The sequence below is a fragment of the Myotis daubentonii genome, chromosome 3, assembly GCF_963259705.1.
Source record: "Myotis daubentonii chromosome 3, mMyoDau2.1, whole genome shotgun sequence".
Taxonomy (NCBI): domain Eukaryota; kingdom Metazoa; phylum Chordata; class Mammalia; order Chiroptera; family Vespertilionidae; genus Myotis; species Myotis daubentonii.
In genome coordinates, this window is record NC_081842.1 from 116,615,968 (window position 1) to 116,633,121 (window position 17,154).

Below are 17,154 nucleotides of genomic sequence, written 5' to 3' on the forward strand. Positions count from 1 at the left end.
AAAGGGATCAATACAACAAGAGGATATGACCCTGATAAACATATATGCACCCAATGCAGGAGCACCCAAATTCATAAAAAAAACTCCTGGAAGATACCAAAGGAGAGATCGAGAACAATACAATCATAGTAGGGGACTTTAATATACCACTGACATCACTGGATAAATCCGCTAGACAAAAACTCAGCAAAGAAACAGCAATCCTAAATGACTCACTAGATCAGATGGACTTAATTGACATCTTCAGAACACTTCACCCCAAAGCCACAAAATATACGTTCACCTCAGGTGCTCATGGGACATCTTCAAAAATGGACCACATATTGGGTCACAAACAGTCTCCCCCAATTCAAGAAGATTGAAATCATAAAATGCATCTTCTCAGACCATGATGGCATAATATTAGAAATAAACTACAATAAAAACAACCCCAAATACTCAAACACTTGGAAGCTGAATAGCATGTTATTAAATATTGATTGGGTTAACAATGAGATCAAAGAAGAAATCAAAAACATCCTGGAAACTAATGACAATGAAAACACAACAATCCAAAACCTATGGGACACAATGAAAGCAGTCCTGAGAGGGAAGTTTATAGCTCTACAGGCCTATCTCAAAGAACAAGAAAAAATGGTAGTAAATCATCTAACTCTACAACTCAAAGAATTAGAAAGACAGCAACAAGAAAAGCCCAGAGTGAGCAGAAGGAAGGAGATAATAAAGATTAGAGCAGAAATAAATGACATAGAGACCAAAAAAACAATACAGAAAATCAATGAAAGCAAGAGCTGGTTCTTTGAAAGGATAAACAAAATTGTCAAATCTCTATCCAGACTCACCAAGAAGCAAAGAGAGAGGACCCAAATAAACAAAATCAGAAATGATAGAGGCGAAATAACAGCAGACCCCACAGAAATACAAATGATTGTTAAAAAATACTATGGACAGCTCTACTCCAACTAACTAGACAACCTGGAGGAAATGGACAAATTCCAAAAAAAAATACAACATTCCAAAACTCAATCAGGAAGAATCCAAAAATCTCAATAGGCCAATAATTATGGAAGAAATTGAGGCAGTCATCAAAAAGCTTCCAGCAAACAAAAGCCCAGAACCAGATGGCTTCACAGGGGAGTTTTACCAAACATTCAAGGAAGAACTAAAACCTATCCTCCTCAGACTACTACAAAAAATCCAAGAGGAAGGAACACTTCCCAGCTCATTCTATGAAGCCAGCATCACCCTAATACCAAAACCAGGTAAAGACAACACAATGAAAGAGAATTACAGGCCAATATCCCTCATGAACATAGATGCCAAAATCCTCAACAAAATCTTAGCGAATCGGATCCAGCAGTACATCAGAAAGATCATACACCACGACCAAGTAGGATTTATCCCAGGGATGCAAAGATGGTACAATATCCGCAAATCAATAAACGTGATTCATCACATAAACAAATTGAAAGAAAAAAACCACATGGTCATATCAATTGATGCAGAAAAAGCATTTGACAAAATCTAACACCCATTTTTGATAAAAACTCTCAGCAAGGCGGGAGTAGAAGGATCATACCTCAACATAATAAAAGCCATATATGACAGGCCCACAGCCAACATCATACTCAATGGACAAAAACTAACACCATTTGCCCTAAGAACAGGAACAAGGCAGGGATGCCCCCTCTCACCACTCCTGTTCAACATAGTACTGGAAGTATTAGCCATTGGAATTAGGCAAGAAGAAGAAATAAAAGGCATCCAAATTGGAAAAGAGGAAGTAAAACTGTCCTTATTTGCAGATTACATGATATTATACATACAAAACCCTAGAGACTCCATCAAAAAGCTACTAGACTTAATACATGAATTTGGCAATGTAGCAGGATACAAAATTAACCCCAAGATATCTGAGGCATTTCTATACACCAATAGTGAACTTTTAGAAAGAGAGATTATAAAAACAATTCCATTGACCATCGCACCAAAAAAATTAAGCTACCTAGGAATAAACTTAACTAAAGAGGTAAAAGACCTCTACTCAGAAAACCAAAGGACGTTGAAAAAAAGAGATAGGGGAAGACATAAACAGATGGAAGAACATACCGTGTTCATGGATTGGTAGACTCAATATCATTAAAATGTCCATACTACCCAAAGCAATCTATAAATTCAATGCACTTCCCATTAAAATACCAACGGCATACTTCATAGATCTAGAACGAACTCTCCAAAAATTCATCTGTTATAAAAATGACCCCGAATAGCTGCAGCGATCCTGAAAAAGAACAAAGTAGGTGGGATCTCAATACCAGATATCAAGATGTATTACAAAGCCACTGTTCTCAAAACTGCCTGGTACTGGCACAAGAACAGGCATATAGATCAATGGAATAGAATAGAGAGCCCAGAAATCGGCCTGAACCAATATGCTCAATTAATATTTGACAAAGGAGGCAAGAACATACAATGGTGCCAAGATAGTCTCTTCAATAAATGGTGTTGGGAAAATTGGACAGATATATGCAAGAAAATGAAACTGGATCACCAACTTACACCATACACAAAAATAAACTCAAAATGGATAAAGGACTTAAATGTACGACAGGAAACCATAAAAATTCTAGAAGAAGCCAAAGGTAACAAAATCTCAGACATATGCCGAAGCAATTTCTTCACTGATACAGCTCCTACGGCACTTGAAACTAAAGAGAAAATGAACAAATGGGACTACATCAAAATAAAAAGCTTCTGCACAGCAAAAGAAATCATCAACAAAACAACGAGAAAACCCACTGCGTGGGAAAACATATTTGCCAATGTCATATCAGATAAGGGCCTAATCTCCAAAATTTATAGGGAACTCATACAACTTAACAAAAGGAAGATAAACAATCCAATCAAAAAATGGGCAAAGGACCTAAATAGACACCTTTCAAAAGAGGACATTCAGAAAGCCAAGAGACATATGAAAACATGCTCAAAGTCACTAATCGTCGGAGAAATGCAAATCAAAACAACAATGAGGTACCATCTCACACCTGTCAGATTGGCTATCATCAGTAAATCAACAAACGACAAGTGCTGGAGAGGATGTGGAGAAGAAGGAACACTCGTGCACTGCTGGTGGGAATGCAGACTGGTGCAGCCACTATGGAAGACAGTATGGGGTTTCCTCAAAAAACTACAAATGGAACTCCCATTTGACCCTGTGATCCCACTTCTAGGAATATATCCCAAGAAACCAGAAAGAACAATCAGAAAGGATATATGCACCCCTATGTTCATAGCAGCACAATTTACCATAGCTAAGATCTGGAAACAGCCTAAGTGCCCATCTGTAGATGAATGGATTAGAAAACTGTGGTACATCTACACGATGGAATACTATGCTGCTGTAAAAAAGAAGGAACTCTTACCATTTGCATCGGCATGGATGGAACTGGAGAGCATTATGCTAAGTGAAATAAGCCAGTCAATGAATGAAAAATACCACATGATCTCACTCATTCATGGATAAGAGAGGCCATTATAAACTTTTGAACAATAATAGATACAGAGGCAGAGCAGCCTCAAAGAGATTGTCAAACTGTAGTGGGAAGGCCGGGGAGGGGTGGGAGGCAGGATGGAGGGGTGTAAGAGATCAACCAAAGGACTTGAATGCATGCATATAAGCATAACCAATGGACATAAGACACTGGGGGGTAGGGGAGTCCAGGGGATTGTCAAGGGCGGGGGTAAAAAAGCGACACATATGTAATACCCTTTGTAAGACTGTAAGCAATAAAATAAAATTTAAAAAAAAAAGGTTGAAAAAAAAAGAAGAAGCTGGCAGTGCGTGTAGGATCAGTTCCTGGGGTTCATGTGATTGCTCCCAGCCCAGGACTCCTGAACCCGGCCCTACGCGCTGCCCGCAAGCCTGTGGGAAGGGGGGATGGGCTCTGGGGATTTCTGAACTTTTGGTGTCCGCAGGTCTGTAGCTGTGGTCACAGGTCTCTGTCCCCAGTGGCTGCAGGATCCTGGTATGCATCTGAGATCAGACTGGGTGGTACTGAGGCCAGGATCCTAGACTCAAGTAGCTCTGTTTCCCAAGATGGCGTGGTCGCTGTGCCTGTGCTGGCCGCCCAGGAGTGTTGGCGCAGGGAGCGGGACTCCGCCGCCTAAGACTGCCCGGTTTAGCAGCCCCTTAGAAGACCTGCAGAATCTAACTGTCCCTAGCTCATACACACACACCACACAGGTCCACACACTCCTCTAACACTTCCTTGCGCTCTCACACTCTCTCCCTCCCTACCTTCCTGCTGGTCGCCATTTTGGAAGCTCTCCAGTGATTTCTTAAATGACATCAAAAGCATAGCTTACAAAAGAAAAAAATAAGTTGGACTTCATCAAAATTAAAAACTTGTGCATCAAAGAATACTATTAAGATATTTTCATCTATTGATGGCTAATTTTTCTTTAATTTTCTTAACTATTAGAAATTTTCAAAATAGAAAATTTATTCTAGATTTAATCATGAATAAGAATAAATAGAGCTGGAATTATTTTGACATAAAGTGCAAATTGAATTTTAAAAATGTATTTGACATCTCAAATCTGCAGTTAGATTTCTAAAAACCATTGCAGCATATAATATGGAAGGTGTATGTTTGGTTTTTAATTTCACCTAAGATTGAGAACTGAAACAATAGATTCACTTCTCTGATTTTTATTGATGATAGTGATGACTGGATCACTGAATGAGAAGGAAGTAACATGTTTATGAGGTAGGTGAATGATGTGATTTCCATTAATAAAGGTGAGAACAAAAAAAGGAAACAAGAGAGTGAAAAGAAAACTCAGAAAATGGCAGAAAATATTTGCAAAACCATGTATTTCATAAATAATTAATGTTCAGGATATATAAAGAACTCCAAAAACCCTCAAACAATCCAATTAATAAATGCACGAAGGACTTGAATAATATACAAATGGTCTATAAAACATATCAAAAATGCTCAACATTGTTAGTGTTTGGGGAAATACAAATCAAAACCACAATGAGATATCACTTTATACCCACTAGGAAAATATCGAAAATAACAACTGGTGGTGAGGATGTGGAAAAATTGGAACTCTTGTATATTGGTTGTGGGGATGTAAAATAGTGCAGCTACTGTGGAAAACAGTTTGGCAGTTCCTCAAAAACTAAACATAGAATTACCATATAATCAGCAATTTTAAGTAAACACCCAAAGGAATTGAAAACAGATCCTTGTAAAGCACGTTTATGGTGGTATTACTAACAGGAGCAAGAGGGTGGAAGCAATCAGAGTGTTTAGAAAAAGTGGTGATGTCTATATAGCTTTGTGAAATGTACTTAATGCCATTGAATTGTGCACTGAAAAAAATTTTAAAGGATGAATTTCATGTTATGTATATTTTACCACAATTACAAAAAAAAGGCAAGTTCTTAATAAAAATGATAGTGCACAGGACTCATGAAAGTAAGAAAGCCTAGATGGAGTTTGTAGGAAGAAAAGGGAATGTTTGAGGGATTAAAGATTGCAGGGTATTTGAAGGGAAGATATTTAGGGAGTAAGATTGAGAGAACTGAAACATAATGATGTGCCACATAATGATGTTCAGTCAGCAACAGACTGGTATACAATGGTGGTTCCCTGAAATTATAATGGAGATGAAAATTTTTCATTGTTTAATGACGTGGCAGCTTTCATAACATCTTAACAGAATACTTTCCTCATTTGTTTGCGGTGATACTGGTGGAAACAAAACTTTTGCATCACAGTTTGGTAAAAATATAACACATACAATTATGTATGGTACATAATATTGATGATAATAAATGACTATTTTTCTGTGTTGTGTACTTACTTTTATCATTTTTAGAGTGCACTTTTTCTACTTGTAAAAAATGTTGGTTGTAACATAGTGTGCTGTGTTAGCCTGCAGCAACCCATACATCTCCTATTTACCACATCTCTTAGTTGCATCATTTTCTCTTGTGCTTGATTTAATCTTGTGTTGTTTTGTACAATGTAAGCATATTATGCTTATAGTATACTAGAGGCTCAGTGCACGAAATTCGTGCATGGGGTGTGTGTGTGTGTGTGTCCCTCAGCCCAGCCTGCACCCTCTCCAATCTGGGACATCCCTCTCACAATTCAGGACTGCTGACTTCCGACTGCTCGCCTGCCTGCCTGCTTGATTGCCCCTAACTGCTTCTGACTGCCAGCCTGATCACCCCCTAACGAATCCCCTGCCAGCATGATTGATGCTTACCTGCTCCCCTGCTGGCCCGATTGTCCCTAACTGCCCTCCCCTGCCAGCCTGGTCACCCCTAACTGCCCTCCCCTGCTGGCCTGGTCACTCCCAACTGCCCTCCCTGCTGGCCTGGTCACCCTTAACTGTCCTCCCTTGCCAGCCTGGTTGACCCTAACTGCCCTCCCCTGCTGGCCTGGTCACTCCCAGTTGCCCTCCCCTGCCAGCCTGTTCACCCTCAGTTGCCCTCCCTTTCAGGCCTGGTCCCCCCCAACTTCCCTCCCCTGCAGGCCTGGTCTCCCCCAACTGCCCTCCTTTTCAGGCCTGGTCCCTCCCAACTGCCCTCCCCTTCTGGCCATCTTGTGTCCACATGGGGGTGGCCATCTTGTGTGTTGGAGTTATGGTCAATTTGCATATTACCTCTTTATTAGATAGGAAGGTAGGATAGGCTTGCTTCTTGTAGTACAGGCTTGCAGCTGAAGTGCAGTAGGCAATACTATACAGCCTAGGTGTGTAGTAGGCTGTAATATCTAGGTTTGCGTAAGTGCACTTGATGTTTGCCAATGATGAAATCACCTAATGAAGCCTTTCTCAGAATGAATCTCCATTGTTAAGCAGACCATGACTATAACAGTGAGATGTGTTGCCTGATGTTTTGGAATGTTAGGATTTCAGTGGTCGAATGCTTCCAGTTAATACAATTGAGGATGTGACCATGGGTGTGCACTGCTAAATACGAGTAGGAAATGACAGTCTTGAGAATTGAACATGAATAAATTTACACAGGAGAGAGGGTAGAAAGCAAGCCTGAGTTGGATGTTGAAGATGAGTAGATGTCAGTGGTTGATTTGCAGGGGTCTCAAAGGAAAAATTATTTACTTCTACTCTATTTCTTTGTTGTGTACGTTTATGATAGTATTGCCCCAGAGTTTGTTGAATATCTTTTTATTAGTCAAATTTTGGTAAGCCTAGTAGGTTGCCAGTGGCTAAGTCAATCCTAAAGTTGAGAGGTGTAGAAATGGGCTCAAGCACTATTTCGGCTCTTCCATAGGCGCAGAGGTGTTAATCTGTGTACATCAAGGCAAGTACACTGAAGGGGGAAAGCACTGGCCTCTTTATTTTGCTTTTAAAAGTGAATAAGTGGGGAGGGGTGTAGGAGAAGGGGAGGTAATCAACCAAAGACCTTGTATGAGTATGTGCATAACCCATGGACACAGACAATAGGGTGGTGAAGGCCTGGGGCTGGGGATGGGAGTGGACTGGAGGGGATCAATGGGGGTGGGGAAGGAAGGGGACATACATAATACTTTCAACAATCAAGAATTATTTAAAAAAATAAGTTAAAAAAAGTGTATAAGCAAGTCGTTAAAGGTCTTTTCATTACAGTAGTTTTATTTATTTATTTTTTTAGAAATGTACACATTGTAATGCTTCAAAAAGAATATCTTTTGGATAGAATCTGATTAAAATTTCATATTCTGAATCATATAATGATTGTTATAAAGTGTTTTCAATTTCAAAGAGAAGAAGCCATTTGGAAAGCCCACCTAATTAAATCCTACTTTGAAAGTAGTTTGGCCTCTAATTTTGTTTTCTCTTGTGGCAGATCTTTTATATAATACTAGAGGCCTGGTGCACAGATTCATGCACTGGTGGGGTCCCCCGGCCTGGCCTGCGGGGATTGGGCTGAAACCAGCTCTCCGACATCCCCTGAGGGGTCCCGGATTGCGAGAGGGTGGTTCTCGGGTGATGCATCTCGGAATCGGGCTCCCTCTTCTCTGATTCCAGGTGCATCACCCGAGAACTGCAGCTATCAAGTCACTGCAGCTTGGCAGCTTCTGCATTGCGCATCTGCTCCCTGGTGGTCAGTGTGTGTCGTAGCTACCAGTTGGAGTGTCTGCCCCCTGGTAGTCATTGCACATCATAGCTACTGGTTGGATTGTTGCTTAGGCTTTTATATATAGAGATCCAGTGCACAAAATTTGTGCACTGGCGGGGGGCGTCCGTCAGCCCGTCCTGCGCCCTCTCACAGTTCAGGACCCCTAGGGAGATGTCTGACTGCTGGATTAGGCCCGATCCCCCCCTCCCTGATCCCCCTGGGGATCGGGCCTAATCCAGCAGTCGGACATCCCTCTTGCAGTCTGGGACCCCTTGCTCCTTACTGCCCACCTGCTTGCTGCTCCTTACTGCTCCTTAGCGCTGCTGCAGAGGCTGCTGAGGCGGGAGAGGCTCCCACCACCGTCGCTGTGCTTGCCAGCCATGAGCCCTCTTCTGGCTGAACGGTGCTCCCCCTATGGAAGCGTACTGACCACCAGGGGGCAGCTGCTGCATTGAGCTACCAGTTGGAGCATCTGCCCCCTTGGGGGGATGTCCAACTGCCAGTTTAGGCCCGATCCCTGGCTCCTAACCACTCACCTGCCTGCCTGCCTTAACCACTCTGCCTGCCTGTCTAATCCCCCTAACTTCCCTGCCTTGCGGCCTGGTCGCCCCTATTAACTTTTTTTTTTTTTTAAATCTTATCCCCTTCACACACAATTGTATTCGACTTCCTTATTGGCTTCTCCCTCTCACACAATTTTTCTCTCTCCTTTATGTAACACATTTTCCTACTGACTCATCATTTATAAACTTTTCTTTCCTCCTTATTTCCTACTTCTGTTCCATCATCCTTCTTCCCATCTTTCTCCTACTCTTGCTCCCTCCCCACATTCCTTCTTTCCTTTATCTTTACCCCTCCCAGTCCTCCCCTTTTCCTTCCTTCCCACCTTAATTTTTTTCTTCACTTCCTCCCTTGGACCCACTTTGCTCCCTCCCCCATTTCTTCCTTCTTCCCATTCTCCTTTTAAGGTCTACTGGCTCCCCTTTAAAACTTTTCTTCCCTCCCTCTTTCTCTCTCATCCTATCTTTCCCATTCATTCTTCTCTACTTACTTCATCTGTTTTAATATCTATCTATCATCTATCTATCTATCTATCTATCTATCTATCTATCTATCTATCTATCTATCTATCATCTATCTATCTGCCTAATTATTCACTATCATTTATCTTTTTTCTTTTCTGTCTCCTACTTTTAAAATCTGTCCCCAGTACACAACTATACTTGATTTTCATTATAGCTCCTACAGTGCACTCATACATCCTCTTTCCTTCTTTAACTCTGCTCTCTACTGGTTCCTTTATAAAGTTCTTCCCTCCCTCCTTCTCTTCTTAAAGCTTCTGTTCATGGGGGTATTAACCCTCAGCCCAGGGCTCAGCCCCGGCCAAGTGTTTGCCACCCCCGCCCTCCCCACTGCCGTCCTGCTCCCATTCCCTGCTCGGGACGCCCAGCCCAGCGAGGTGGCCGAGGCCCACATGACCTGGGTGCTGCTGCTGCCGAGAAGCAGGAGCACCTCCGCCCAGAAGGCCTCGGACCATCCACCACTCCATCCTGGACCCGTGGATGCCTGGACCCGTGGGTGCCCTGCCAATGTCCTGCGTTGGAGGCCACCGTCCTCCTCCTGTGTCTTGTGGGGCTCCTGCCCCACCCCTTGCCGGGCGCACCTGCTCTCCCCACCCCCTGCGGTCACCACCCCCTCCCGTGTGCACCCCCTCATTTCCTTCCCTTTTCCATTTCTGCATCTTTTTCTTGTTCCTTTTCTGTATTTCTGTTCCTCCTCTCGCCTGTCTCATTGAAGGCCTGCCTTCCTCTCCCTCTCCTTTCTTACCCCCTCCTAGCATATCCTGTCCTGCCCTGGGCCTTGCAGCTGCCTGAGCAGAGGGCAGGGACACAGCCTGCTGATCTGGTTGTGATGTTATGGTGTAACAGATAATTTGCATATTTCTCTATTAGTATAGATAGTCTCTGATTTATATTGACTTTCAAAATGTTGTTTTCATTTTTCTTAGGAAAACAGGAAATCATTTTCACAACTTCATTAGTTGGCAAGATCTGAGAGCTATTGAACTTGTAAAATCTTGGAATAGTTCTCTTATAATGAAGGTAATATTTTTCTTCTCTGCAATTGGATATTACTGGTTTTCCCTGTAAATGCCCTTTAACTGTAGACTTAATTGTATAATCTCATACCTATGCTGTCTTTGGACATTATACAAGAATACACACATGCACACTACCAAACCAGTAAATTTAATAATAGTTATCCAGAAGTGTATGTGGTAGACTGAAGTGTTTAACAACTACACTTCAAGAAGTCTTGAGGAAGATTTGAGGTGGACTAGGGATTCATATGCTAGTGAGAATTCACGTTTCCATTCCTGGAGAAATGGAAAAAATATAGACTATGCTCAGAAAAGATACAACAATGTCCAAATTTCATCATCTTTTGTTATAAAAGTGGAGAAAATATAGTAAGATAGTCAACTAGCTGACTGCCATATGCTCTTAATATAACACCTGGCACATAGTAAGCAAGTGATGATGACAGACATAGTAGCAACCACACCATCTCACTCCTGGGTGGGGAACTGAGTTAGGGGAAAGAAAATTTTCCAGTTCGTCAACTGTGGTGAAACTCACAATATTTGGTGTTATAATGAATGTTGCATATTGATTATTTTAATACTTCTAATGCCGCAAAGTTAGATGTCTTCTCAGCTAGGGTGCCCACACCAGCCAGTGCAGGGGGTAGTGTCAGGAGCACCAGTTTTACTTTTTAAGTATTTGGGGACATTAATTTTATATAAAAACAAATATGAATATACTATTGAATATGACAGCAATGCATGAGTGAGACATTGTGATAATCTCACACACACTGATTTTTCCTTTTTTTAAATTTAACATATAAAAATGCACCTTGCTGTAATAATTAGTGAGGCTGAATACAGATAGGTGCTGTTTACAGGAAAGACAGTAATTAAGGTGTTGAAAGTGGTTATAAGAAGTCATGATTCTAAATGGTACAATTTTAAATTATACTATTTGTGTGTAATTTTATACCTTAATGCAGCAGTCACCAACTGGTGGTCTGCGGACCACTGGTGGTCTGTGAGGTCCGAAAGGTTGGCGATTGCTGGTTTAAGGAAACCTTTGGAGCAGAGGTTGCCAACCGGTGGTCCTCGGACCACTGGTGGTCCATGAGGTCTGAAAGGTTGGTGACCGCTGCCTTAATGTATCATTTTAGTTTTTAATAGGTCAATCTATCCAATGTTCTGAGTCATGACTAGTTCCTTCCAATACTATGCTGAATAGGAGTGGTGAGAGTGGGCATCCCTGTCTTATTCCTGTTCTTAGGGGAAATGGTTTTAGTTTTTGCCCATTGACTATGATTGGTTGTAGGTTTGTGATATATGGCTTTTATTATGTTGAGTTATGATCCCTCTATTCCCACATTGCTGAGGGTTTTTATCAAGAAAGGTTTTTGGATTTTGTCAAATGCTTTTTCTGCATCAATTGATATGACTGTGATTTTTATTTCTCAGTTTGGTTATGTGATGTATCGTGTTTATTGATTTGCAGATATTGTACCACCCTTGCATCCTTGGAATAAATCCCACTTGCTCATGGTGTATGATCTTTCTGATGTAATGCTGGATCCAGTTTGCTAGGATTTTGTTGAGGATTTTAGCATCTATGTTCATCAGGGATATTGCCTTGTAATTCTCTTACTTTGTAGTGTCTTTATCTGGTTTTTGGATTAGGGTAATTTTGGCTTCATAGAAAGAACTTGGAAATGTTCCTTTCTCTTGAAATTTTTGGGATAGTCTGAGGAGGATAGGTTTTAGTTCTTCTTTGAATGATTGGTAAAACTCCCCTGTGAAGCCATCTGGTCCAGGGCTTTTCAATTTCCTCCATAATTATAGGCCTATTCAGATTTTTTATTCTTTCTGATTGAGTTTTTTTAAAAAAATATATTTTATTGATTTTTCACAGAGAGGAAGGGAGAGGGATAGAGAGTTAGAAACATCGATGAGAGAGAAACATTGATCTGCTGCCTCCTGCACACTCCCTACTGGGGATGTGCCCGCAACCAAGGTGTGTGCCCTTGACTGGAATCGAACCTGGGACCCTTCAGTCTGCAGGCCGACGCTCTATTCACTGAGCCAAACCGGTCAGGGCTCTGATTGAGTTTTGGAAGGTCGTATTTTTCTAGGAATATGTCAATTTCTTCTATATTGATCAATTTGTTGAAATAGAGTTGTTCATAGTATTTTTTTGCTATGTATTTCTGTGGGTTCTGTTGTTACTTTGCCTCTTTCATTTCTGATTTTGTTTATTTGGGTCCTCTCTCTTTGCTTCTTGGTGAGCCTGGCTAGAGGCTCATCAATCTTGTTTATTCTTTCAAAGAACCAGCTCTTGTTTTTATTGATCTTTTGTATTGGTTTTTTGGTCTCTGTCATTTATTTCTGCTCTGATCTTTATTATCTACTTCTTCAACTCACTGTGGGCTTTTCTAGTTGCTATCTTTCTAATTCTTTAAGTATTAGAGTTAGATTATTTATTACCAATTTTCTTGTTTTTGGGGTAGGCCTGTAATGCTATGAACTTCCCTCTCAGGACTGCTTTCACTGTGTCCCATAGATTTTGGATTGTTGTGTTTTCATTGTCATTTTTGTTCAGGATGTTTTTTTTTTAATTTCTTCTTTGATCTCTTTGGTAACCCAATCATTGTTTAATAGCATGCTATTCAGCTTCCAAGTGTTTGAATTTTTTTATTGTTTTTATTGTAGTTGATTTCTAATATTATGCCATTGTGGTCTGAGAAGATGCCTGATATGATTTCAATCTTATTTATTTGGAGAGACTTTGCCTATGACCCCATATGTGGTCTATCTTTGAAAATGTCCCATGTGAACTTGAGAAGAATGTATATTCTGTAGCTTTGGGGTGAAATGTTCTGAAGATGTCAATTAAGCCCATGTGATCAAGTGAGTCATTTAGGATTGATGTTTCTTTGTTGATTTTTTTTGTGTAGAACAGCGGTTCTCAACCTGTGGGTCGCAACCCCTTTGGCGGTTGAATGACCCTTTCACAGGGGTCGCCTAAGACCATCCTGCACATCAGATATTTACATTACGATTCATAACAGTAGCAACATTACAGTTATGAAGTAGCAACGAAAAGAATTTTATGGTTGGGTCACAACATGAGGAACTGTATTTAAAGGGCCAGAAGGTTGAGAACCACTGGTCTAGAGGCTTTATCAAGTGATGTCAAAGGGCTATTAAAATCCCCTACTATGATTGTATTACTGTCGACCTCTCTCTTGATATCTTCCCGAAGTTTTTTTTTATGTATTTGGGTCTCCCTGTATTGGGTGCATTTATGTTTACCAGAGTTATATCCTGTTTTTGTATCAATCTCTTTGGTATTATGAAGTGACCTTCTTTATCTCTTGTTGCTGCATTCACTTTGAGGTGTATTTTTTCCAATATAAGTACTGCTACCCCAGCTTTTTTTTCATTTCCATTTGCCTGAAAGATATTTTTCCATCCCTTCACTATCAGTCTGTGTGAGTCCCTTGTTCTGAGGTGGGTCTCTTGTAGACAGCATATAAGGGTCATGTTTTCTTATTCATTCAGCCACTCGATGTCTTTTGATGGGAGCATTTAATCCATTTATCTTTAAGGTTATTATTATTCTTTGGATCTTTTTTTTATTTTTATGTCTGTTTTCTTTCTTTCCTTTCTATTTCTTCTATTTACAGCTGTCCTTTTCACATTTTTTACATTGCTGGCTTGGTATTGATAAACTCCATTAGTCCTTTTTTGTCTGCAAAGCTCTTGATTTCCCCTTTAATTTTGAATGATAGCCTTGCTGGATAGACTATCCTTGGATTTAGTCCCTTGCTTTGCATCATTTTGTATACTTCATTCCATTCCCTTTTGGCCTGATTTATTTCTATTGAGAAATTAGTTGATAATCTAATGGGAGATCCCTTGTAGGTAACTCTCTGTCTCTCTTGCAGCCTTTAAGGTTCTCTTTTGTTAATGTTTGCCAGTGTAATTATTTCGTTTCTCGGTGTGGGTCTTTTTGGGTTCATCTTGTTTGGAACTCTGTGCTTATGTGACTTTTTCTTTCCCCAAATCAGGGAAGTTTTCTGTCATTATTTCTTCAAATAGGGTTTCTAATCCTTGCTCCTCTTCTTGTCATTTTGGCACCCCTATTATATGTATGTTACTTCATTTTATGTTGTCCCAAAGCTCCCTTAGGTTCTCCTCCTGCTTTTTATTTTTTTTCTCCAATTGCTGTTCAGATTGTTTCTGTCCTGTCTTCTAATTCGCTAATGTAATCCTCAGCTTCTTCTAGTCTACTGTTGAAATCTTTCATTGTGTTTTTTTATTATACCTGTGTCATTCTTTATTTCCTCTTGATTCTTATATAAGTTGTTGATTTTTCTCATCCAGCTGGTTTAGAAACTGTATGACCCTTACTCTCAATTCTTTTTCTGACATATTGCATGCCCTCATTTTATTTAGTACCTTTTCTATTGACTCCTCCTTTTTTTTCTTTGGGTGTTGTTTCTTTGTCTCCCCATTTTTGCTTTCAACAAAGGATTTAGACTCATGTTGCCTGAGGCCTGTGGCTGCAGCGGCAGGCTTCCAGGAGGGTCATGCTTTTCGAGACTCTCTGGAGGGCCCAGGTACCATGACACATGGTTCCCAAGGTTGAAGCCACGGGCTTGGCATGTGGGTTTCACAGTCTGAGACTTGACAGCAGGCCCCTGTTACCGGTACGCAAAGGGCCAGGGTTGAAGTGGTGGGCTTGGCAGATGATCACGCAGTCACAGTGCCTGGGGTTGAAGCGGCGGGCTTGTCGGGCAGGTCATACAAGTCCCAGACTTGCCCATGGGCCCAGACACTGGGATGCATGGGGTCCGGGGTTGAAGTGGTGGGCTTGACAGGTGGGTCGCTCAGTGCGGGGCCCAGGTTTGAAGTGGCAGGCTGGCGGGATGGGAGCGCACTGTAGACTCACAGGAGCCTGAGGCCAGAGAAGCTGGAGTCCCTGTGTTCATGGTTCGATAGCTGAGGTAGTAGGTCTTTGGCTGGAGTGACTGTAGAGTCCAGGGTGGTGTCTGAGGCCAGCCTGGGTGGAGGTGAGGCTGGGCTCCTATTCACAGCAGCTCTCCCCTTCAAAATGGTGTGATTTCTGTGTCAGAGCCAGCCACCCCGGCAGTGATTTCAGTGATAGCAGAGTCTCCTCCCCATTTAGGAGAGCCTGGCCCGCCAGCTCCCTAAAGTCCTACAGGATATAACTGTCCCTCACTCACACACACACCACACACATCCACACACTTCCCTTTTGCTCCCTCACTCACACTCTCTTCCTCACTGCCACTCTTCCGGCCGCTATCTTGACTCTCTCAGTGTTTTTCTTATTTTAACATCTTTGACATTAGGTTACATTTTGAACCATTAATTGTATCTTAATATTGTGTCATAATTTAACTTGCAGGATTTTTTTCTTTTTTGGTGATACATCAAATTGCAATTCCTTTTACAATCAGTGTCTTCTTAGATGATCTCATTTGTTGATTACTTTTTTTCTGTCCTTTGCCAATAGATCAGGATGGGGAACATCCAGCCAGTGGGCTGTATAAGACCCACGAAATCATTTGGTCTCGCCCTTGCCAAAGCATTAGGGTTGAGTAAATTAAATGTTTGACCAAACATAGCAGTCTAATTTTTAAATTGATAATTTTGTATGGCTCTTGAATGATGTTGTTAACATCCAGATGGCCCTTGGCAAAAAAAAAAGGGTTCCCCACCCCTGCACTAGAAGGTAAATTTAAGGAAGGCAGGATTCTGCTTGCATTATTCACTCAGTTTTCTTAAAGTTTGGCATAGTCCTCGTTACATAGAAGGAATTCAAGAAATATTTGTTAATTATATGAAAAATAGTGTTAATTGTCCTTATGTTGACTGGAAGTGCCAGTGTTGAAACTCTTAATACATTTTGTGTAATGCCCCTCCTCAGGTATCTAAATTTTAATAGAAGATCCCTGAAGGGCCCTAAACCTAATTTTTTATAGAGAAAAATACAATGTGCTTCTGAAGGAAGAGCCATTTCATTTGAGGTATTGTTAACATAACAAATCAGAAGAAGGGTCATGGGTGGCCACTTTAAATACCTTTAAAAAGTCTTATATTTTAATAAATAATGCAAAATTTAAAGACATGCAGAAGATTTGAGCACTGAACATGTGAAATGAAGTTAAAAAGGTACAAACTTTCCGTTATAAGATCAATAAGGTCTGAAAATCTAAAGTACACCGAGTGGCCAGATTATTATGACCAGCCAGATTATTATGAACTCCCCATCAGTACTTCATTGACACTTCCAAAACTACTGAATATTGAAAACTTCCTAAGCAAATACTCTCAAGGTTTCATCATTATTATTATTATTGTTATTATTTGCATAACTAATTTACTTCATTGTACTGATGGGGTGGTCATAATAATCTGGCCAGTCATAATAATCTGGCCACTCAGTGTATAGCATGACTGTAATTGATAACACTGTGTTGTACAATTGGAATTTGCTAAGAGAGTAGAAATTTAAATGTTCTCACAAAAAAAATGTTAAAAAATTAAAATGGGGCACATCGTTGAAAAGAAAGGGCAAGACTGAAATTTAAAGAGGGCTAAGGCTACACATTTTGATTAATGTGTTATGCTAAAAATGAAAGAAAAGTAAATTCATATTATTTTTAATAAAAAAAACTAAAATCTTTCCATTTATATTTTAATGAGGGGTGGGAAATTACAGAAGCATACAAAACGTGGCTTAATTCTCCATAAGTGAATGTATTGTAAAATATCAGTTTCAGAAGTTCAATTGTTCCAGTTGGTAACAGGATAAGGCGTTTTGGTCTCTCCTCTCCTCCCCTCCCCTCCCCTCCCCTCCCTGCCCCTCCCTCCCCCTCCCCCTCCCCTCCCCTCCGTT

At 40.8% G+C, this 17,154-nt stretch overlaps 1 protein-coding gene across 9 annotated transcripts in view; it reads left to right on the top strand.

The window, feature by feature from the left end:
* The window catches only part of GK5 (glycerol kinase 5), a 201,344-nt gene that overhangs the window by 57,568 nt on the left and 126,622 nt on the right, over positions 1 to 17,154 (top strand). For all 9 annotated transcript variants that reach the window (XM_059688290.1, XM_059688285.1, XM_059688289.1 and 6 more), the window contains exon 4: positions 10,152 to 10,245. In XM_059688290.1, the coding sequence (XP_059544273.1) occupies positions 10,152 to 10,245 (94 nt within the window). The remainder of the gene's footprint in view (positions 1 to 10,151; positions 10,246 to 17,154) is intronic.